Source organism: Periplaneta americana, chromosome 17, assembly GCF_040183065.1.
Source record: "Periplaneta americana isolate PAMFEO1 chromosome 17, P.americana_PAMFEO1_priV1, whole genome shotgun sequence".
Lineage (NCBI taxonomy): Eukaryota > Metazoa > Arthropoda > Insecta > Blattodea > Blattidae > Periplaneta > Periplaneta americana.
Window position 1 is genome coordinate 5366989 of NC_091133.1, and position 23502 is coordinate 5390490.

The 23502-nt window shown below is 34.7% G+C and overlaps 1 protein-coding gene across 3 annotated transcripts in view; it reads left to right on the top strand.

Moving 5' to 3' along the window:
* The window catches only part of LOC138692883 (zinc finger protein 83-like), a 79547-nt gene that overhangs the window by 22561 nt on the left and 33484 nt on the right, over positions 1-23502 (top strand). For all 3 annotated transcript variants that reach the window (XM_069816189.1, XM_069816190.1, XM_069816191.1), the window contains 2 exons: positions 3533-3615; positions 5945-6162. In XM_069816189.1, coding sequence (XP_069672290.1) covers positions 3533-3615; positions 5945-6162 — 301 coding nt within the window. The remainder of the gene's footprint in view (positions 1-3532; positions 3616-5944; positions 6163-23502) is intronic.

Here is a 23502-nt window from a genome sequence, read left to right on the forward strand (position 1 = left end):
TTTCTTATTTTTATTATCGAAATCGTGTTTATTTATCACTTAACGCCAATATGTATCCCACTATGTTGTCGTTTTTTTATTATTAATCTATTTTTTGTGTACATTTTATTCAATTGTCGGTTTCTGGTTTAATTATGTAAATCCTACTTAATTGTAATCTAATAGTAATACGTATACTAATGTGTTTATTTTCATTTTTACTGTGTACATTTTTTTTATTGAATTATCGGCTTCTGTTTTTTATGTGATTCGTATTTGATTCTAACAACATTAATATGTATTTCACGATGTTTATTTTTATTTTATGAGGTAAATTTTATGTAACTACCTCTTTTGATCTCATTATGTACCTAAATTGTATCAGTATGTAATTATTTAATTCCGATCCAGTTTTATGTTCAACTGTGTAAGCAAGTTTTAATCCTCGTTGAGTGTAAGAGAAGGCCTTACGGCCTTAACTCTGCCAGGTTAAATAAAGCCATTATTATTATTATTATTATTATTATTATTATTATATATATATATATCACATTTTGTTACTAACAATACGGTGCCAATAAATATTGCTTCACTTATGTATAGTCCAGCTGAGTTGCCCTATTTTTTAACTCTCTTCCAAATATCTTTCTTTAAAAAGTACATACATTTTTCTTCTTTCAATTTCGACCTAAAGAATTCTTCAATAATAAAATGTATACAATAGCGTTCTAGCAAACCCTTCACAGCAAATTTGTTTGGTAAGAAACGTACAATTCTTTTGCAGGACAGACCTCACAAATCAGTATTGTTTATAAAGACATTTCCACTTTGAGTTGTATTTTGGGATATAAGGGTCAAGTTTAAATTGCCGCAACGTCCAATAAGCATTCTGCAAAACCAAGAAAAAGAGAACTTTTATGATAGATGTGTTTACTTATAATCTATTCAAAATACCGTTCTTTGAGAGTACACATTTTTTTTGTTTCATTTTCGACCAAAGGTTTCCTTCAATAATAAAATACATACAATAGTGTTCCAGTAAACCCTTCACAGCGACTTCATTTGTTAAAATACACAATTCTTTTACAAGACAGATCTCTCAAATATGTTACAAACAGATTGCCTCTTTGAGTTGTGTTTTGGGTCATGTTTACAACTCCTTTTTACTTGGAGATGCTTCAGAAATTCATGTATCAAAAAGGGAAGAGCATGTCTAATCTGTCGTACAATCCCAATGACCCTTCTACAGAACCACGAGAAATTAGGTCTTCATACAGCCTTTCAGCAAACCCTTCACCCACACCGTACTTGCGATTGTTACTGACGAACAATATTGCCTGTTGTAAAATCGACACAGGAATAAAAGTTAACTTTATGGCACTGCTATAAATTTTCTTCCCATGCGCATTACAATTGTGTGTGGCCGTAATAATGTACACTAACGACACACACAAAGCGACTTTGGCTTCATACTCCATCTCGGAAGAAAGCTTTCTACTACACTACAGTTGAGTGCTGCAAAACGCAAAAGAACTAGCTACGTGTGGTATGTCATGTGGCCACATGTAGCGACATTTAACGCAGAAACTAGCAGTAATTGTAGCGCCCGTGTGGCCACCCATTTTGCGACAATTACGGCAGCTTCATTTGTAGCAGAAAACTTGCTACAAATGTAGCTCGTGTGGCCGTACTCTTACTCCTGCGGCCAATACAGCCGAATATTTTACTTACTGGTACAAGATTGTCTTACATATTACATCTGAAAGATCGTTGTTCCTTCTTCTAATGTCAAATATGTAGTGGACTTACAAATAGTTTTCGTGTTCACAATCTGATCTGCAGGATGTTTTCAGTACATTTATTATTTACATCCGAATTTTTATGGATTCTATTAATAGGGACCGGATTTTTATGTAATTACATATTATATTCCTTTCAACCTAACCATATATAAATAACAAATCTTTGCGAATCTTGTAATTACCATTAATATATTAAAATTTGATACTACATATTTTTACATATTTATCCCACATTACATATTATGGGTTGGTATTACATAAATCTACATATTTGGGGGTTTTATTCATTTTTACTTCTTTAAAAGGAAAAAGAAAACTGCTGCTGGGGAAGTTTACAATTTTAAATGAGCCTTTTTATCTACCCGAGAAATATATATTGCAGGATGAAACATAACATCTAAGTTCCAGGAAGTAAAAGAGGCACTCACCCCTTACCGCCCACTGTAAATATGAATGAACAAAAGGCAACGTTTCTCATACAACTAATCTGTATTGTAAAAATCAAGGAGGGACTAATCTCATAGCCATAAGCGGACGACATAGTAAAAGGGTCTAAAGAACTTACAAAGTTAAAAGAAGCAATAAACATCATGGTAAAATGGTGCAATAAAAACAAATTTGGTATAAATGTGAACAAGACAAAATGATGATACTCAGAAATGGCGGAAGAGCACCAGAAACAGTAGAAATCGTCATGAAGAAAAGAAAATTAAAAACTGTACCGGACTACAAATACCTAGGCTTAACAATACAAACCAGCGCATTATATTAAATATTTTTATGAGGGAATTTTTCTCCGTTCCATTACTCTTTCATTGTATGATGACGCAGGATATCTGCATAGAAATATCATATGTACTTCGGTACATTAAAATAATATATATATATGATATGCGTAAATCACTTCGTAATTTAAGACGGCGCTTATTCCGTCGGATCTCAGCCAACTAGTCACTCATAACGAGTACACCTCAGCACATGTGTGGACTTCAGTCCTACGTTCATAGATATCTATGACGTAGTGCAGAGGGCGGCCACTAGAGGGAACCCAAGAGTTGGAACTTAATCTGAGACGATTCTGTCCGACGCCAGGATGGGTATCCTGTGTGGCTTAGTGGATAAAGCATCAGCACGTAGAGCTGAAAACCCGGGTTCAAATCCCGACACCAGAGGGAATTTTTCTCCGTTCCATTACTCTTTCATCGTATGATGACGCAGAATATCTGCATGGAAATATCATATGTACTTCGGTACATTAAAATAATATATTCTAACCTTATGTAAACATACGGTCTCTTATATTTTAACATTAAATGTCATATTCAACTGACTTTTGTTTTAAAATTACATGTTATATATGTAAGAAGGTGACGAATGTCAGGTCGAAAAGGTTTGTTAATTTACTCCACACTTGTAAATAATATTGTTATGAGCTATTAAGATATCATCACATGTGATAAGTTTGCAAACGGAAAACTACTCTATTAAATTGTTAGCAACTAGGACATTGTCAAGCTGAGATGGATTGTTATTGGGTAACGAAATATTTGCTGACAGATGATTCGTAAAATAGCAGTTCGAATCTCAGGGCCCTAAGAAGGGAAGGATTCCATCAAATGAGAACTATTTTCTGCTAAAACTGTTTCTACTTGGTTTTGGTAGAAACTAAATGTAAGCCTGTAGCATGAGAGTCGATGCATTTTTCATGTAAAGTAACGCCATTTTGTGTTTTATTCGCTTTTCATTTTTAGACGGATTTATATGACTTGGATACAGTAAAGGACGAGCTGAAACTGGAAGTTGCGGCAGAGGAGAATGAGATTTTGCCTGATAGGTGAGTGTGATGTTTGATTCTTCACATGATCATTTCTTTCATTGCTTCATTAAAATGTTCACAAGTGAAGGGTACACGGGAATAACGATCAAGGTTCATTTTAGAAAGTTTCGAGAAAAACGAATTTGAAAGTTTAAGCACTTGATACTTTGTTATGTGTGTATTTAATAGAAATTGACGTAGTGGAATGTCACAAACGATGATTTCTTATTACTAGCTAGACCACATGATAGTACGGTACTTCTTTTCTACTATAAGATAGCATTATTAACTCAATTTCGATTTTTGATGGACCTTGATCGTTTTTCCCGTGTACCCTTCAAGTACCATTAATTTTTTTGTTACGGCATGAGGCAGTTTGTCCATATGCTAGGAATTAGTAGGGAAAGAAGGCCAAGAACCATGTACGAATGGGAAGCAACAGGGCGATACAGAAAAGTAGACCACAGAAATCATAAAAGGAGGAAGTTATGAAGTCAGTGTGGGTAGAGTGTTGTATATATTAGAGAGAAGCCTGGAGATTTTTAGTAGCGATTTGGCGTTCTGCTGCATAAAAGTGGGTAGTTGTTTAGTCAACTGTTCGAAGACAGGTCTGAACTTCACAAGTGATACTAACAAGGTACAACTTGAGGCAACTAAGCCAGGAGATAATGGGGTAGGGCGACGAGTTCTGTTCCCCCTCTATTGCATACATCGCCGATTACCTATACAGAGTTATTCACGAGGAAAGGTAAAACATTTAAGATACGATATTTTAGGCCATTTTGAGTGAAAAAGTTCATATGAACATAGTTACTTTTTCGAACGATGGCAGTGCTAGATGCATTTTTTGGTAGAACGTCTCGCCCCAATGTGAATCAGACGTTACCATATTATGCTGATGACGTGAGATGAGGCGTGAGACAAGGTCAAGGTCGCGATGAATGACGTAACATTGGAATCAGCATTGTGAACGATGTAGATAAGAGGAAGAAACCGGGTGGTGGGGCATTGCAAATGTCCAATCGCCTGCCCTTGTCTGATGCAATGACACAGAACCCGCAGAGAACACAAATAGTCTACACTATTATCAATTCACAGCAGTCCAGTCAGCTATCTACAGTACAGTAGTTATACAGGTACAGTTACCGGAAGTGCTACGTTGTGTTTTTCAAGATGCCTTATAAATTTTCGATTACAGAATACGCCGATATTGTGTATGTTTATGGTTTGTGCGATGGAAGTTCCTTGTGTGCCGTTGCTGAATATGAACGACGCTTTCCGAATGGAAGGGTAAGATATCGAAGAGTATTTACTATCTGTGGGGTTGGATGAAAGACTTGGTATAGCAAAGGAAGGGGGAAACGAGAGAGGCGCTAATCGACCGTATTTTGGATGCGGCGTAGAGAACAGTCACGTGCAACTCTCCCCCGCGATGAGCGCGATTCACGCCCGAGTGCTACAGTGCATTGAAGCAGAAGGAGGTATCTTTGAAAATGTGCGAAAACATCGACCCTGACGTCTAGAATATTAGGTATGTATGCATACATGAATATAAACTTTAAATTTGTCCGTTATCTGTCTCTAAATGCGAGTTAGTAAAATGGAATCTTAGGAGTTTTTGTAAAATCAAAGAGCCATATCTCCGTAACCGCTCGAAAATGGGCATATATTCATATGAGCTTTTTGACTCAGAATGACTTCAGAATTCACATCCTAATTTTTTTACCTTTCCTCGTGAATCACTCTGTATAGTACATTAATCAGACTTCACAAGCATACAAACAATTGTTCCTCCCCTGAGACATATAGTCCAGTGAGATGTACTGCCTTAAGCAAACAGTCAAGCAAAGTTGAATATATATTTTTTCTTTTGTGTAGCATTGCCTACAATTCGTGTAATGCCCATAAAAAATAGCTACAGTGAATGTGTTCCTGTTTCTAAGAAAGAGAGTGTGATTGTAAGATGAATACGTAATTTCAATTGCTTATAAGGACTTTCGAACATTAATTATCTCACCCTTGCTTATGAATATACTCTATTTTAAAACAATAATTGTGTTCAAAGTTACCCGAAATGGCAGAGGACTTTGGAAAGAGAGGTTTCTTAAGAAAAGAAGTCACCTAAATATTGACAATCATGACTTTTTTTTTCTCATAAAATGTGTTGTATAGGTGATGACCAGTTTGTTAAAACAATTTTCATACTTCCAACATCACTCATAACTTACAGGGATATATACCTAATGGGAATGCACGTCCTGGTAAAATAGGTTTGTTTAGATTTCAATACGCAATATTGAATGTATATATTTGTTGCGACTATTTTATGGACTCATATTTTCGTCAGGATTGCAGCTACCAATGAGAGGACTGTACCTTCAGAATTCTCCTGTATTACACATAAAGAGACGACTGCATATGACTCACAGAATCCAAGTTCCTCAGGGCAACCTGAAGTTGAGAAGCAATTGGAAGTGCCAAAAATCTGTAACTCGAATTCAGCTCAACTCAACTTGCATCTACCCAAGGTCGTAGGCAAGAAACCTTTCAAATGCGGTGTTTGTGGTAAGCATTTCTCCAAGTCGAGTACCCTGAAAAGCCATGAACGCCTGCATACAGGTGAGAAACCTTTCAAATGTGATGTTTGTGGTAAGTGTTTTTCACAGTCGTCTAATCTAAAAACCCATGAACGCAGACACACAGGCGTGAAACCTTTCGTTTGCGAAGTTTGTGGTAAGTGTTTCTCGGAATGGAATAGTCTGAAACGCCACGATCGCCTGCACACAGGAGAGAAACCTTTCAAGTGTGCTGTTTGTTATATGTGTTTTTCGCAGTCGGGTAGCCTGAAAATACATGCACGCCTTCACAAAGGCGAGAAACCTTTCAAATGCGAAGTATGTGGTAATTGTTTCTCGGAGTGGAATAGTCTAAAACTGCATGAATACGAGCACCCAGGCGAAAAACTTTTCAAATGTACTGTTTGTGGTTTGTGTTTCTCGAAGTCGGGCAACCTAAAAATACATGAACGTCTGCACACGGGCGAAAAACCTTTTAAATGTGATGTTTGTGATATGTGTTTTTCGCAGTCGGGCAACCTAAAAATCCATGAACGTCTGCACACAGGCGAAAAACCTTTCAAATGTGATGTTTGTGGTTTATGTTTCTCGAAGTCTGGCAACTTAAAAATCCATAAACGCCTGCACTCAGGTGAGAAACCTTTCAAATGTGATGTTTGTGGTGTGTTTTTCTCGCAAACGGGCAACCTAAAAATCCATGAACGCCGGCACAGAGGCGAAAAACCTTTCAAATGCGAAGTTTGTGGTAAGTGTTTTTCGGAGTCTAATAGTCTAAAACGCCATAAACGTAGGCACACAGGCGAGAAACCTTTCAAATGCGAAGTTTGTGGTGAGAGTTTTTCGGTGTCGAGTAGTCTAAAAAGCCATGAGCGCCGGCACACAGGCGAGAAACCTTTCAAGTGTGATGTTTGTGGTAAGTGTTTCTCGCAGTCGGGTAGCCTAAAAATCCATGAACGCAGGCACACAGGCGATAAACCTTTTAAGTGTGATGTGTGTAATAAGTGTTTTTCGGAGTCGAATGGCCTAAAACGTCATAAACGCCTGCACACGGGCGATAAGTGTTTATCGGAATCGAGTAACCAAAAACGCCTTTAACAACCGAGATGTTTTTCAAAAGTGTTTCACTATTGATTTATGTTAGGTAATCAATCATATTAGAAGTTATCTAGTGCTATGTTTGTGGTGCTTTTCGCTGTTGGGTAGCCTAAAAATCCCTAAACGCCTTCACACACATGAGCAGACTTTAAAATCTAATATCTGTGAAACTTGTTCCTTGTGGAAGACTAGCCTATCTTAAATAAAGATGTTCTTAAACGTACTGGGTGCTTTGAATAAACTGTATTGATTACTGATTAAGGAACATAAATACTGACTCCGTTTAGTAATTACAACTAGGTGAATAAACTTCTAGTATTAATTACGTGTAAATACTGATAGATTTGAGTATTTGGGTGTAGGCATCAACCAGTATAATGTCTTTTATTTAATTTTAAGTAATTAGTGGTTGTATGTGCGTTATTTCAGAAGAACATAACAGAATTCTAATAGGCTATCTACAAGGTTAAACACGTTGAAACTTGTTCATCCCCAAATCTGCAAGCAGAATGTACAGAGTGAGTCAGAACTTTCTCCGCACTAGTGGAATAAGCGAGAGCACGCTAGATCCGCAGAATAGAGTGGTACCACTGGCTACGCTAGTGGAATAAACGAGAGCGCGCTAGGTACGGAGAATGAATATAAAATCATTATGAAGCGAAAAATACTAAATATGGCAATAATATTGAAATTCCAAAACACTTACCTACTCTACAGAAGATGTTGAAAATGTCGTCCATTTTCTTGGAGACATAGGCCTACCCGTTTCACCTTATTTTCAAAAACCTTGTTCAAAGTTTCCTTCGTCACTGAATTGAAAAAGTTTGTTATTACATATTTTAATTCATCGATCGTGATAGGATTGGACTGGTACACTTTAGGTTTAGCTGCTCCCAAAAGAAATAATCAGGAGGCGTTAGTTGGGGGATCTCAGCGGCCACAATTCTTGTGAAATTATTATTCCGTCGAAAACCTCTTTTCACAATTGCAGAAATCTGTTATGTGTACGAGCTGTGACACTGTCTTGTTGAAAGTAACAAATATTTAATTAAATTTCATTTAACTGTCCAGTAAAAGGAAACAATATGTCTGAGCAATAAACTTCAGAGTTTACTTTGTCTTTAAAAAACTTGTCCTACAGGCCTAATGCATTCTCGTGATATGGCACACCATACCCCAAATTTCTGGGAGTGCAATGGTGTTTCGTGTATTGCATAATGATTTTCGCAGGACCAGATCCGTGTATTCTGGGAATTTACGTAACCTGAAAGAAAAGTTCATGCACGACCGATACCTTTTACGACTGTAATCCTAATTCATTCTTTAATGTTCTACACACACTGGAATAAGATGTCAGTTCGCTGTGGCAATTTTCTAACCGATTTGTTAAGGCTTTTTATCATTCGATTAGAAAACTATAACAGTTTTTCTTCTGTTAAAACTGTGGGTTTACCACACAATGGGGCCTATCTGGCGAAATTTATTTGCCAGATCGCGCACTGTATCTCGATGAGGTAAATAAGAGCTTGGGAAACGTTCTCTAAATTTCTGTTTCCCTTTTTTTAGTGTATTTGTCACCTTCTCGAAGCACTTATTCCACTAAAAAAGTTCATTCTTCAAATGAAAACATTTTACGGAATGAATGCACTTGCTGGCTGTAGGATTTGTGTATAACCTTGGCGAGGCGTGCCGGTATTGTTTGCGTGGCTACCCCCTAAGGCTAGGAAGAAATACCAACCTACACCAGGATTTAAGTGTGTCTGCCACTGCGGAGAAAGTTCTGACTCTCTCTGTATATCTTATTCATTGTTGTTTGAGAATTTGATCTTTCAGCATATCAGGCAAAACAACACACTATTCGGACGAGCTCCAAGTTGGTGTTAATAGAGTCGTCAAGTGTACGAAGACAAATCTCAAACTCACAAGCGATACCAAGAAGGCATCACTTATGGGGCAACTAGGCCAGGAGATAATTGTGTAGGGTGGTTAGTTCCATTCTCCACCAATGGCATACATCGTCGACTAGCAACATATTACACTAGTCAGACTTCAGATATATACAAACAATTGTTCTACCTCTGACACATCGTGTGTTTTGTAAATGCATTTAAAGCTAATACGATTAGCCTAAACAGATCATTATCATGTAAAATAATCACAGCTGAAGAAAAGACTTGGTGAAATATTTTAAAAGAATATGAACAGTCTACAAGGAAGAAAACTACGCTGGATAAACTCTGTGGCTGGGAGGAAAAAGGTCTTAAGTAAAATTTTATACTTTACATGAGAGCAATAGAAAGATTGAAATTGGTGTCAATTATAGTTTTTTTAATTAAGAGGTTTTTCCTGGATATTATTTGTTTATATTTCTTCTAAAATGGGTAATGTTGCTCATTTAACAATTTTCTTGATTATTTCCAAAAATAACCGCACTTAAACCCTTTTAAGACTACAACCCAAACTGAGAGGAAGGGACTGTTTAAACATAAGACCTTTTTCATGTCAAAATAAATGAGAAATGTAAATTATTAGATATGCAAAATAGGTCTTAAACAATATAGGACTGTATACCTGGTGCTTAAAGTTTTAAAAGGAAAGGGCATCAATATGTGATTAAATAGCTAAAATACAAGTTAGACCTTTTTAATAGAGAAGCATGGAAAGTAAACATGTGATGTTTGTATGGAATAAAGTGTTAAGTTTTTTTAAGTCCTTTATCCTGTGTGTGCTCGATTCAAAAAGTACTTAGGACAATTGGTAACCCTCTATAAATCCAGTCCGGAGTCTTATTTCACTTTAATTGTTTTACCAGATTATAGAGATTTGTTTACACTTTCAGAATATATAAAAATCTCATTTTCATAAAAAATTGACTTAAGACCTTTTTCTTCCTGGCCACAGAACTGAAGAAAATGTTGAATAACATGAAGCATGAAATTAAAAATAAACAAGAACAAAACAAGCAACAAGACCATAGAATTAGAAACCTAGCTGAAGGATTCTTTTTCCAATTCTAGATGAATTTGGAAATGCTTTTTTTTTAGACATATACCGGGTACGTCATCTGCTGCATTAGAACTAGATACACAAAGATTTATTCCAGATGAAAAACAATGTGAGAAACAATCAGTAAGTGTCAAGTAAACTGATAAACTCAGCTTGAAATGCAAAATGAATGACACCAATGAAGCATACCGACATGTTCTGAATGAACAATTGCAAATGAAGAGGGAAGAAATAAAAAATTCAACGAGAGTTACAGAAGCTACAAGATGAAGCTGTCCACTTACAACAACTCCCAGTGTATAGTAATGATGAATTTGAACTCGGAAATTATTTAGTGCTAAATTAATTCATTACTGAATTTTGTCTAACTAAATATTTGTAATTTTATTTCTTTTATTCCAAATCGCGCTTAAAATAAAATTAACTAAAACTTCATTAAAAGCTTAGTTAACCATTCTTCTTGCACAGCACGTGCGTGTGTGACACATCTGTGTTTTCGGGTGTGTTTAGTTTTTTATTTCATATTTTGTCTTCTTTATTGTAATTCAACTGTTATGTTTGCAGTAAAGCATACAGTTTTTGATTATTAAATTTACTTCACATTGGTCAAGTATTCCAACAAATACTAAAGGAAAAAGTTAGGTAGTCATAAAATTAAGATTTTTTTCGTTTATTGTTGATGTACTACTGTGTGTTCAGTTCAAAGTGTGTCATGGCTCGCTGTATGACGTCATGTGGCTAGCTGATGAGCCTAGACAATTCAATCTTCTTACACTTGCGCAGAGGCGTAGTACCTATGTGCCAGAGAAGTTGCCTAGCAAGTACGGCGTTCATTCTGAGGAGTACTTACCGATACATACGGTAACTCCAGTAGTGGCAGGAATGTGAACTGTTCGGAAACACGTACTGGGGTGAGTTTTTTCTTACTGTCGGGATATGGGGAGATGGTTAAGACGATTACTTACGTACAGTGTTTGCTGACATTAACTTCGACGGTCAACATGGAAACGGAGCATTTGATTTGTGTTGTGGAATGTTGCCATATGCAACCTATGATAACAAATACCCTGCGTACGACTTGCCCGTGCAAAACACAGTTCGAAAGAGGTTATGGTAGGACACTGACCGTACAGACCGCCATCTGTTGCTACGACGTTCAAATTATACCGTACATGTTCTCAATTTCAGATTGAACGCCTTGATTAATAGGCAACTTCTCTGACATAAAAGCTGAAACTCGCTTCAAATCGCTGACTCACAACAGTGACGTCATGACACACTTTGCAATGAACACCCAGTATATCTACAAGTACAGCCATTACTTCATTTCTCTTTTGTTGTTCTCTTCGATGCAATTCTACTTCCGATTCTTCATTCCCTTCTCCATTTTGCAAAGTTTCAGCATCACCATCACCATCATCATTAGCACCCTTACCCCATTTCACATTCAACATGCCTGTGCTTTCCAATATTATGTAAAATGACACAAGCTACAAATATTTATGTAATTTTTCCAATTTTACACGAATGTGGTTCCCTAATAATGGAAACTCCTTAAATTGGCCAGATATTCTCTCAATTATCACATCTTCACATGCTGTCTATTGTAAGTCTGTTCCTCAATGTTTTGAGCATTTCTAATCGGTGTAAACATCTATGGTGCAATGCCGTAGGCACTATCACCAAAATTTACTTTCAGAGTTTGCTGCTTCTCCAAACAGCTGCCTGGTCATGAAGCGTCTCCTCTGAGTCACAAGTCGCTTGGATGTCAATGCTTGCGACTTGCAGTCACCAGACTCTGTCGGTTTCGCAATTTCTAGGCAGTGTGGTCTATTACACAAATTGCAGATGGTATTTTGAACCTCAAATTCTACTTCAATTTGGCTTCTTTCAGTTGATGTGCACTTTGAGGAAAGTGAATCTTGTCATTTGCTTTCCAGTAATTCTGTTCAGACCCTTATCAAAGATTTTACTAACTGTACTTCGATACATGCAAACATATTCGCCCACTCCAGCCTCAAAACCAGAGTCAGAGAGGTAACGAAATATTTCCATTTCCTGCTGGAAACATAAAGCTTTTCCCCTTTTTTCGTCCACTTCTCGTATAAATATTTTAATTGGATAATCAATTGATACTTTCTCAAAACAGATAAGTTGTACCTCCCTGAACTAATAAATCGTCGCTTCCTTCTTCTTTTTTTTTTTTTTTTTTTCATTCCGAATGTTCAAAAACAGCAATTACATGAGAAGTAATGTAATTAAGGTTGGTCTGCAGCTACCTTAAAAAAACTACTATTTACTCATAAATATCAGTAACTGGTGTCTTTTATTCATACACTTTTAAGTAATTACTGATAGAAATTAAATTGAAATTTTGGTTTATTTAACGACGCTCGCAACTGCCGAGGTTATATCAGCGTTGCCGTTGTGCCGGAATTTTGTCCCACAGGAGTTCTTTTACATGCTAGTGTGAATCTCCTGATATGAGTCTGTCGCATTTAAGCACAGTTAAACGCCATCGACCTGGGCCGGGATCGAACCCGCAACCTTGAGCACAGAAGGCCAGTGCTGTACCGATTACGCTACTCAAGCCGACAATTACTGATAGATTTTCAGTACTTGTGTGTAGACTTCCTTTAAATAGTGATAAGTGAAGAAAATACTTATTAAGGTAAAAGTTTGCTAAACACTTACCGTATATTTTATTCATGCCAGAAGACAAACGAGATGGTGGTAAAATTATCACAAGAAATGAGTAAAGGTTAGGATATTCATTCCTGTGCTTTGAAGAAAATTTGAAGACTAAATCTCCAGTGAAATCCTGCTACCCTAAGACAAAAGACTCCACAAACCCAAATATCATTAAACAATACGCCTGTACAGCCGGACAATGATCCAAAATACTTAGGAATTTATGTCGATCAGAAATTAACTTATAAAACTCAAGAAAAGACTTGCTTTCACAAAGTGAGGCTGCTCAAAATCAACACTAAATACAACATATAATCTGACGTGAAACCAATTGTACATTATGGCTCTGAAATTTTAATTACTGCACCACAAAATTATATCAGTAATTTAGAAAAAGTCCAAAACCAAGATGTAAGAATATTTACAGGGTTGTGTTAAAATTACTCCAATATTATCAATGCAAATCTTCCAACCAATAGGCCAATATAATGTGATATTGGAAAAATGAGAATAACATTGCATGAAAAACTAAGAAGGCTTTCAGGTCAGAATTACTGGAATAGTTACTAAAACCGAAACCGAAATCTGGAGAAAGTTTCCTACAACTTAAAGAAAAATACAGTGTACCACAGTTTTATTTAATTTATTTATGTGTTTATTAACTAGCTAGCTAGCTAGTGAGTAGAAATTAAATTTATAAAACAAAAATGTTTCTAGCCACTACCGTAAGAGCCAGGCTCGTGTACAGTGTGGTCTTAGCCAATAATATATCATAAACTTTACAAGGACATTTTACTAAATAAGTAAGTAACTTAATTCAAACCAATAAATAACACAAGAGCAAAAAGAAAAAAGCACATTTAATATGAACTGACAGAAGGCAGTGATATTCAATAAAAACATTAATATAGTCGACAGAAATAAAAGGTAAAAAAAAATACCGTACATTTGTTAATATTATGTATTATGAATAATTTTATAAATTTTATTATAAAGTCTTGGGCCGAAACTAGCACCATGTTTAAGAGCTGTAGTTGTATGACATTTAGGCTCAATTAATGGGAAAGTAGACTTGTGTCTTCAAGTACGATATTCATGTTGATTAGATTTATGTTTTATTTGATTTCTGCGGTAGTAAGTTAGTAAACTATATTTATAAATTTCTTCAATAGTTAATACTTTAAAATCGATATAAAATAAATTTGTTTGGTAATCCATATTGTTTGGTTAGACAAATTTTTATTAATCTTCTGTCCTAATATAATTAATGGATTAAGTATAGATAATTCTACTCCACCACAATTTATTATACCATATTGTATTAATGATCGTACTACAGCTAAAAATATTATTCTCAATGCCTTCTTAGTGATAAAATTTCGAAGTATTATGAATTTATAAATTGTCTTTCTTATACTTGTACACATAAAATCAATTTGTTTATTCCAACGTAAATGCTGATCTATAATAATTCCTACAGACGTGGACAAATTATTAACAAAACTGACGTTTTTTATGATAATTCTATTTACAAAATTTGACTTTTCAATTTAGAGTACAGTTGAAAACTTTGCATATTTCCTGCATTACAGAAGACTGAAATATGCAAAAATGTCAACTGTAGTTTAAATTGAAGAGTCAGGTTTTGTAAAAACATATAATAAAAATCTTCAATTTTGCTAATAATTTGTAAATTAGCAAAAATATCAACTGCATTGAAGAGTCAAATTTTGTAAAAATACAAAAACAAAAATCTTCAGTTTTGTTAATTATTTGGAAATATCCAAAATGTCAACTGTGGTCCAAATTGAAGAATCGAATTTTCTAAAAATATGCAATAAAAACCTTCAGTTTTACTAATAATTTGTAAATATGCAAAAATATCAAATGTAGTCCAAATTGAGGAGTTAAATTTTGAAAAATATACACTACAAATCTTCAATTTTGCTAATAATTTGGAAATACACAAACATGTCAACTGTAGTCTAAATTGAAGAATCATATTTTGTAAAAATATATAATAAAAATCTTCACGTTTGCTAATAATTTGTCCACGTCTGTAAATATTTAACTTGTGTGGAAGGTGTTAGATCTGGGCAATCACAATAATTATTTGATTGATCTCTTCCCTATGCCGATCTGCTCACTTAAGTTGGGTCTTGCAACTAGTGCTAAATAGACGACTGTGATCACCTGATAGCAAATAGATACCGTACTAGGAAATTTTATATTTCTTCCGTAATTAATTATCTTTTGTTTAGTCGTCTTCAATTATTTATAATTGTGTTATTTCTTTTTATTTCCCTTCTCCATTTTTTTTCATTATAATTGTGTACCTACCATTTACTAAAAAAAAAAAAAAACAATTTTATGGTAAGCTTTGTCTTCTAGGCAGCCTTCACTTGGAGGAAGCTGAATAAAATTCAAAATAAAAAAAATAATAAATGAAATATTATGTATTACTAAATGATAATTATTCATAGGTGAAGGTAAACCTTTCGTTGTTAAAGAAAATGGAATATAGGTAGTTTTATTGGTATTTAAGGACAGGAGATTAGAATCAAGCCAATTTTTCACTACTTTAATTCCATTGCTATAATTTAAATAAGTGTTATCCCAATTTTTCCCATTAAATGTTAGTACAGTATCATCTGCAAAATAAAATATATGTATTACCACTATATTTCTTTAGATCAATTTTCAACAAATTATTAATACAGTATATATTATAAATAAGATTGGTCCTAATACTGTATCTTGTGGAATTCCAATATCGATCAATTTATAATTGCTATTATAATTGTCAATTTTGACTTTTGGTATCTATTTTCTAAATATGAATGAAAAAGTCTGAGTACAACTCCTCTCATACCAATGTTTTCCAATTTTGAAAGAAGGATATCATGATTAACTGTACCAAACGCTTTTTTCAAATCAAGAAATATACCTAAACATTTATTTCCCATATCTAATTGTTTCATAATATTCTATGTAACAGCTAGAATAGCATCATTTGTCCCTTTAGATATACGAAATTCAAATTCGTTCAAAATGTTATTTTTTTCTAGATAATTTACTAACCTTTTTTTAAATACATCTTTCTATTAGTTTACAAAGAGATTGCAACAGAGAAATAGGTCTATAATTGTTTAAATCTGTCCGATCTCCTGACATATAAAGGAATTACAATAGTAGTTTTCAGTTTTGTAAGAAAAACACCCTGTATGAAACACAAATTAATTATATATAAAAGTGTATTTAATATATAATTTTTAATTTTCTGTAAGATAGAACTGGCTATGGCGTCATTACCAGGAGAAACCAAGGCCCTACACGAGTGGGTGCGCAGACCATACGGGACAGGTCAAATAGAACGGTGCGCACGACGCCATTACTGTGGCAGCTCAAGCTAGCAGGCTATTAAGTTTCTAGCTACAAATATCACAAATATAAGTATCCGGAAAGTACACAATACGATTTATAAAACCAATATAACTGGATTACATTCCGTCAATAAAGTTTCTTACGAAGGCCTGCCTACTGCACTTGAAGAAATAAAGTACCTACAGTATATGCTCTATAATTATATATATTTTTTTTGAAAACTAACAATCCTCTTGATATTCATATATTAAATACTATACAAGTGTTATTGCGAAGAACAAAGTGACAATAAAAACGGACAGGAATGAAGACAATGTAGACCTACTATTTATCCTAAAAAAAAGTAAAGAGACTTTATTATGTTGAGTGCTATTAATCAATCCACTAAATCTTACTTCAAAATGCATTAAATTGGAATCTCAATAATAATAATAATAATAATAATAATAATAATAATAATAATAATAATAATAATAATAATAATTTAGGGCTATTATATTAAATAATAATAATTATTATAATTATTATTGTTATTATTATTATTATTATTATTATTATTATTATTATTATTATTATTATTATTATTATTATGGGATATTGTAGCGCTCTTTATTAAATAAAGCGTCAGATCTGAAAAATTTGCTGTTTACAATGTAATGCAAATTTTCGTTAATCAGGCTGTTTTTTCTTCAGTTTTTTAGTCACGCTTATTAAGTTTGGTATTATAGTTGCATTTCTGTCACATCCTCTTACTGAGGTTCTGGCTGATATGTAGGCCTACACCTATTATCAGGCAGTACATCTCACTTGACGATATGAGTCAGAGGAAGAACAATTTTTGTATGCATCTGAAGTCTGACTAGTGTAATATGTAGCTAGTCGGCGATGTATGGAATGGTGGGGAAAATGAACTGGCCACCCTACCCCATTATGTCCTGACCTAGCTGCCTTATAACTGGAGCCGTCTTGATATCACGACCTGTCTTCGGACAGTTTACTAAACAACGATCTGTCACATTTTCTTTCACAAGCCAGATTTCCGGAAGCAATCTTCTGTTCAGAATACAATTTATGTCGTGATAATTTGTTCGAATAAAATTATCTCTTCTAATGGCAGATCAACAGTAGCTCTGCGTTTTTTTTTAGGGGGAAAGCTAGAAATAACATATTTTATAATAATGTTTGTATCATATTAAAAAAATTAGTAGCAATATGTTTGCCGAAATAGTTTTAGTGTAAGCTAACAGAATAATTCAATCTACATAAACGTGCTGTTTATTGCCTGCATTAATTGCACCTTAAACTATTAGATGCATTTAAATATCGTTATTTACGCAAGAAAAGTGATGCTGTAGCCTTTCCTGAAGCGATTTGTGCAGTCATAAGCCTTACAAAAATGCATCATTATGATAGATTCATCAGATGCACACTGGATATACTCGCAGTCACTATCACAACCGCCTGTTAAATGCCACACTTGCCACAATGATGTCGATGCGCGAAGGGTTTCAATTTTGTACAGCACAGCAGCGCTCGCTGTGCGTCTAGGTAGGTAAGTATAACGTCATTGGGAGAAACATTAGTTTTTAATTTATCAATATTATAAATTAATTCATTTTCCTTAATTGGAAACATAAGCATTGAGGTAGGGATAGTGATTGGTTGAAGTTTGTAGTTGTAGTAACTGTAACATGGTTTTGTAAGTGACTTACAATTTCATCAGTGGCGTATACTGGTTAAAGGGTTTGGGCTACCGCTGACCCTATTATTACACAAAATATATCTAACAATTACTTTAATTTTAATTACTATGGTAAAACTAATAATACAAAATAATTACATTATGTTATATTATAAACTTTTTCTTTTGTAATTTCCTTGGGCTACCGCCGGTAGCCCCGGTAGTCCACAAAATACGCCCCTGAATTTCATGACCTATTTTGTAAAATGATCATTAAAATTATTAGCAATCTCGTTTTTATTGAAATCTGATACACTTTTTGAGTTAATGATTTCTATTGGTGTAGAATGTTTAGTGGAAATAATGTTTGTAGCTTCATTCACTATTTTCCAAAATTTTTTTGGATCATGTTGGTTGTTCATAAACTTTTTTTCATAATACTTAGTTTTTCCAGTTCTGATAAGAGTACCGGGAATTAAGATATTTCTATAATTTTTGTATTTAATTAATAATGTACTATTAAATGGCTGGTTTCTAACCATATTCGCTAATTTATCTCTTTTAAGAATAGAACGAATTAAACCAATAGTAATGCATGATTTTATTTATTTATTTTTTTAATTTATTGGAAAAATTTTGTGAGGACTGTAATTTACATTTATTAATATGACAGTTTCATTGTTCATGAAATATATTAAAAGCTAAATGAGCATCTTGACATGTGTAAACATTTTCCCAGTTTCGTTTGTTCATGTCAGACATTAAACTGTCAAAGTCAATATGAAATTTTAAATGAGGAGTATCTCTATTAGTTTCTGAATTATTATGTTGTAGGCCTATTTTAAATGTACTTAAACTTCCGAATTCAAGAAAATGGTCAGTAATTGAACTGCAATAAACACCAGTTTTAAGTTTCCAATTATTGTTGGATTTGAAAAATATATGATCAAGACACAAGACAGACTGTTTTGATATGCGGGTGGCTGGTTTTAAATATTGTAAAAATCCATGTTGAAGCAAAGTATCTATATATTTATTGCCAAATTTATCCAAATTATCTAAAATTTGTATATTTATGTTTCCAATTATTACATTATCATCGTGTTTATTAATATGCAGTAAATGTTCAAGGCTGTCTAAAAAATCTGTTTTATCTTTAAAAGCTTGGAGATCTGCAAATTGCAGTTAATGCCATAGTTAGCAGAAAACCTTTATCTCCCCCATTCCCACTGGAATTCGCACGTCTAGCCGCGAAACCAGGTGGCATGGGTTCGATTCCCGGTTGGGGCAAGTTACCTGGTTGAGGTTTTTTCCGGGGTTTTCCCTCAACCCAATATGAGCAAATGCTGGGTAACTTTCGGTGTTGGACTCCGGACTCATTTCACCGGCATTATCACCTTCATCTCATTCAGACGCTAAATAACCTAGATGTTGATAAAGCGTCGTAAAATAACCTACCCACTGGAATTTGATCATTGTAACTATTCTCTACTTAATCTAACGGAAGAAATTAGTGAAAAAAGGTCAAGTCAAGAAGTAATGGAAAAGAATCTACACAGAACAGAATTGGCCCACGTTTATACAGGAGCTCATTAGTGAAAAAATTCAAGTCAAGAAGTAATGAAAAAGAATCTACACTGAACAGAACTGGCCCACGTTTATACAGGAGCTCATTAGTGAAACAATTCAAGTCAAGAAGTAATGAAAAAGAATCTACACAGAACAGAACTGGCCCATGTTTATACAGGAGCTCATTAGTGAAAAAATTCAAGTCAAGAAGTAATGAAAAAGAATCTACACAGAACAGATCTGGCCCACGTTTATACAGGAGCTCATTAGTGAAAAAATTCAAGTCAAGAAGTAATGAAAAAGAATCTACACAGAACAGAACTGGCCCACGTTTATACAGGAGCTCATTAGTGAAAAAGTTCAAGTCAAGAAGTAATGAAAAAGAATTTACACAGAACAGAATTGGTCTACGTTTATACAGGAGCTCATTAGTGAAAAAATTCAAGTCAAGAAGTAATGAAAAAGAATCTACACAGAACAGAACTGGCCCATGTTTATACAGGAGCTCATTAGTGAAAAAAATTCAAGTCAAGAAGTAATGAAAAAGAATCTACACAGAACAGATCTGGCCCACGTTTATACAGGAGCTCATTGGTAAAAAAGTTCAAGTCAAGAAGTAATGAAAAAGAATTTACACAGAACAGAATTGGTCTACGTTTATACAGGAGCTCATTAGTGAAAAAAGTTCAAGTCAGGAAGAAATGAAAAAGAATCTACACAGAACAGAACTGGCCCACGTTTATACAGGAGCTCATTAGTGAAAAAGTTCAAGTCAAGAAGTAATGAAAAAGAATTTACACAGAACAGAATTGGTCTACGTTTATACAGGAGCTCATTAGTGAAAAAATTCAAGTCAAGAAGTAATGAAAAAGAATCTACACAGAACAGAACTGGCCCATGTTTATACAGGAGCTCATTAGTGAAAAAATTCAAGTCAAGAAGTAATGAAAAAGAATCTACACAGAACAGAACTGGCCCACGTTTATACAGGAGCTCATTAGTGAAAAAGTTCAAGTCAAGAAGTAATGAAAAAGAATTTACACAGAACAGAATTGGTCTACGTTTATACAGGAGCTCATTAGTGAAAAAATTCAAGTCAAGAAGTAATGAAAAAGAATCTACACAGAACAGAATTAGTCCACGTTTATACAGGAGCTCATTAATGAAAAAAGTTCAAGTCAGGAAGAAATGAAAAAGAATCTACGCAGAACAGAATTGGCCCACGTTTATACAGGAGCTCATTAGAGAAAAGAGTTCAAGTCGAGAAGTAATGAAAAAGAATCTATACACAACAGAATTGATCCACGTTTATACAGGAGCTCATTAGTGAAAAAGTTCAAGTCAAGAAGTAATGAAAAAGAATTTACACAGAACAGAATTGGTCTACGTTTATACAGGAGCTCATTAACGGCCATAAACTTTTATATTTATCTTGAAAAGCAAATTATATACAACAAAAAATTAAATAACCTTCTTATAAATCAGCAAAACTCTTGACCGAAATAAAAAGAAAAGAACATAGGCTACCTATATAATACACTAAACAAGAAGGCGAAAATTAAGTTTAAAACACTGCTAGAACCGAAAATACAGGAATACTAACTGTCCTCGATCTGATGCAGTTGCCTCATTCGGTTTAGAAACTGGGCACAACTGTCCAGCATCGAATAAACTTGTTACACTCACCACATTGTAGAATGGAACAACACAAATATATAAATGAACAAGGAATACCACCTACTACTACTCTGCACCAAACTCCAGAAAATGAGTGGGACAGAAGATTTCCAAGTTTCTAGATACTATTGGGAAGCTCACAAGGAAATAAAGTAGTCAAGAACTTAAGAATATTTCACTGCTATTACTGCTACTGCCACCACTACGCCTACGACTACATTTCTAGTTTTTTCATTTGCCCCGAATAATTTTTAACTTTGCTTTTCATAATATTCTGTTTGTAGTAACAATTTTGTTTTCTGCAATAATTGGTGGAGCCCCTCATCACGTTACACCTCTTCCTCATACTTTGTCATTCTCGATGACCTTGCAGCTGAATCACACCATTGTACTCAAATCACACTAGTTCTTATAGAAATTTTGATTTTTTAAATTGCCTAATGTTATCCCACCTTTAAACTATCCTACCGGCGAAGGTTAAAATTTAGCTGGCCAAACTCTGCTTAGCAAGCGTACTATCGTTAATACTAGTTTATCAATACAGAAAACGTTAGTACGCTGATTATCCACCGGAAGTAGCTATTTAACCTGCTCTAAGAACGTCTATGCATAGCACCCATAGAGTCCCAAAATAACGGGATTAAAGGGGACATCATTTATCTCCTCCCCCCGTTATAGCTTGACCTTGTTACAGTATATCGGAAAATGATCATTTAATAAGGTAAGTCCACACCTGTAGAGTGGCGGTTAGCGCGTGGCCCGGGTTCGATTCCCGGTCGGGACAAGTTATCTGGTTGAGGTTTTTCCGGGGTTTTCTCTCAACCCAATATGAGAAAATGCTGGGTAATTATCGGTGCTGGACCCCGGACTCATTTCACAGCCATTATCACCTTCATGTCATTCAGATGCTAAATGACCTAAGGTTCTGATAAAGCGTCGTAAAATAACCTACTAAAAAATAAATAAAGGTATTTTAAAATAAAGTAAAATTATAACAAAACATACAATTATACTTTTTTTTTCCTCTTGTGCAGAGGAGGGACCCGAAGGCTGAGTATTATTCTGCTTACCACTCCTATTCTATGAGTCGTTGGGTAGTCAAACGGCCGCGCTCTTGTACAAGTACAGCACACCGCACCGTGAACTTAACCCAGGCTATTGTATGGATGATGATATGTGAATTAATGATGGCGAAATGAGTCCGAGCTCAAACACCGAAAATTACCCAGCAATTCTGCTTCAACTGGTTCAGGGAAAATCCGGGTATAACCCCAACCAGGATTTGAACCTGGGCCACGTCGTTTCAAGGCCAGACGTGCTAACCATTACTCCACAGTGTGGACCAATTTTACATTTACTTTGTCTGTTTATTTAAAAGATCAAGATATATTAAATATAAATTCTAATTATTCTATTTAATCTCATCTTCAAGTTTATACATTATACCCTACTGAGATCACTTTTCTTTTTTTTTGCATTGTTGTGCAGTATGTTATTCATATTTCTCCAAGTTGTTGCTTAAAACAGAGTTCTAACACATCAGTACAGGCTGTTACAAAAAAAAAAAAAAAAAAAAAAAAGCATTATACATTCAGAAATTTAAAAGAAATGTTATAGTCCAGACACATGAACTGAAGACATTAATTCGTCAATTTAAGCACAGAAATTTAATCATAAACTGATGGAATCTTTTGAATTCAATATTTTCTAACGTTAATGAAACAAAGATTTCGGCCAAGTTTGGAGGGGCAGTACGCCCCCATAACTCCGCCTAAGGCGACGCCGAGCTATTCATTCTGCCGGATTATGTACGTACAGTATAATTTTACAATATGAGCCGTTCAGAGCAGAAGTGGTGTAAGTAAAAATGGATAATGATGGTTAAAGTAAACATTCTGTAAAATACAATGCAAAGTAGCAATTAATATTTAATTTATTTAAGCTATTAGTAGTCAGTGGGGTCAATGTAGAGTATCCACCGCCCACTAAACGAATATTGGTTAAACGAGCGTTGAGCGACTTCCGCCGATTTTGGAATAGACACCGACGCGGTTAGGTTAGGTTTTTATTATCCCGTCAAGATGTTTAGGATTAGTATAAAACTGGCCTGTCTCCTATAGTGGGCGGGACATAAGTAACATTCACCGTCAGTGGATAGCAAGAAGGAGGGCATATTAATTGCTACTTTGCGCTGTATTTTACAGACTTTTTACCCAATTTTGACTT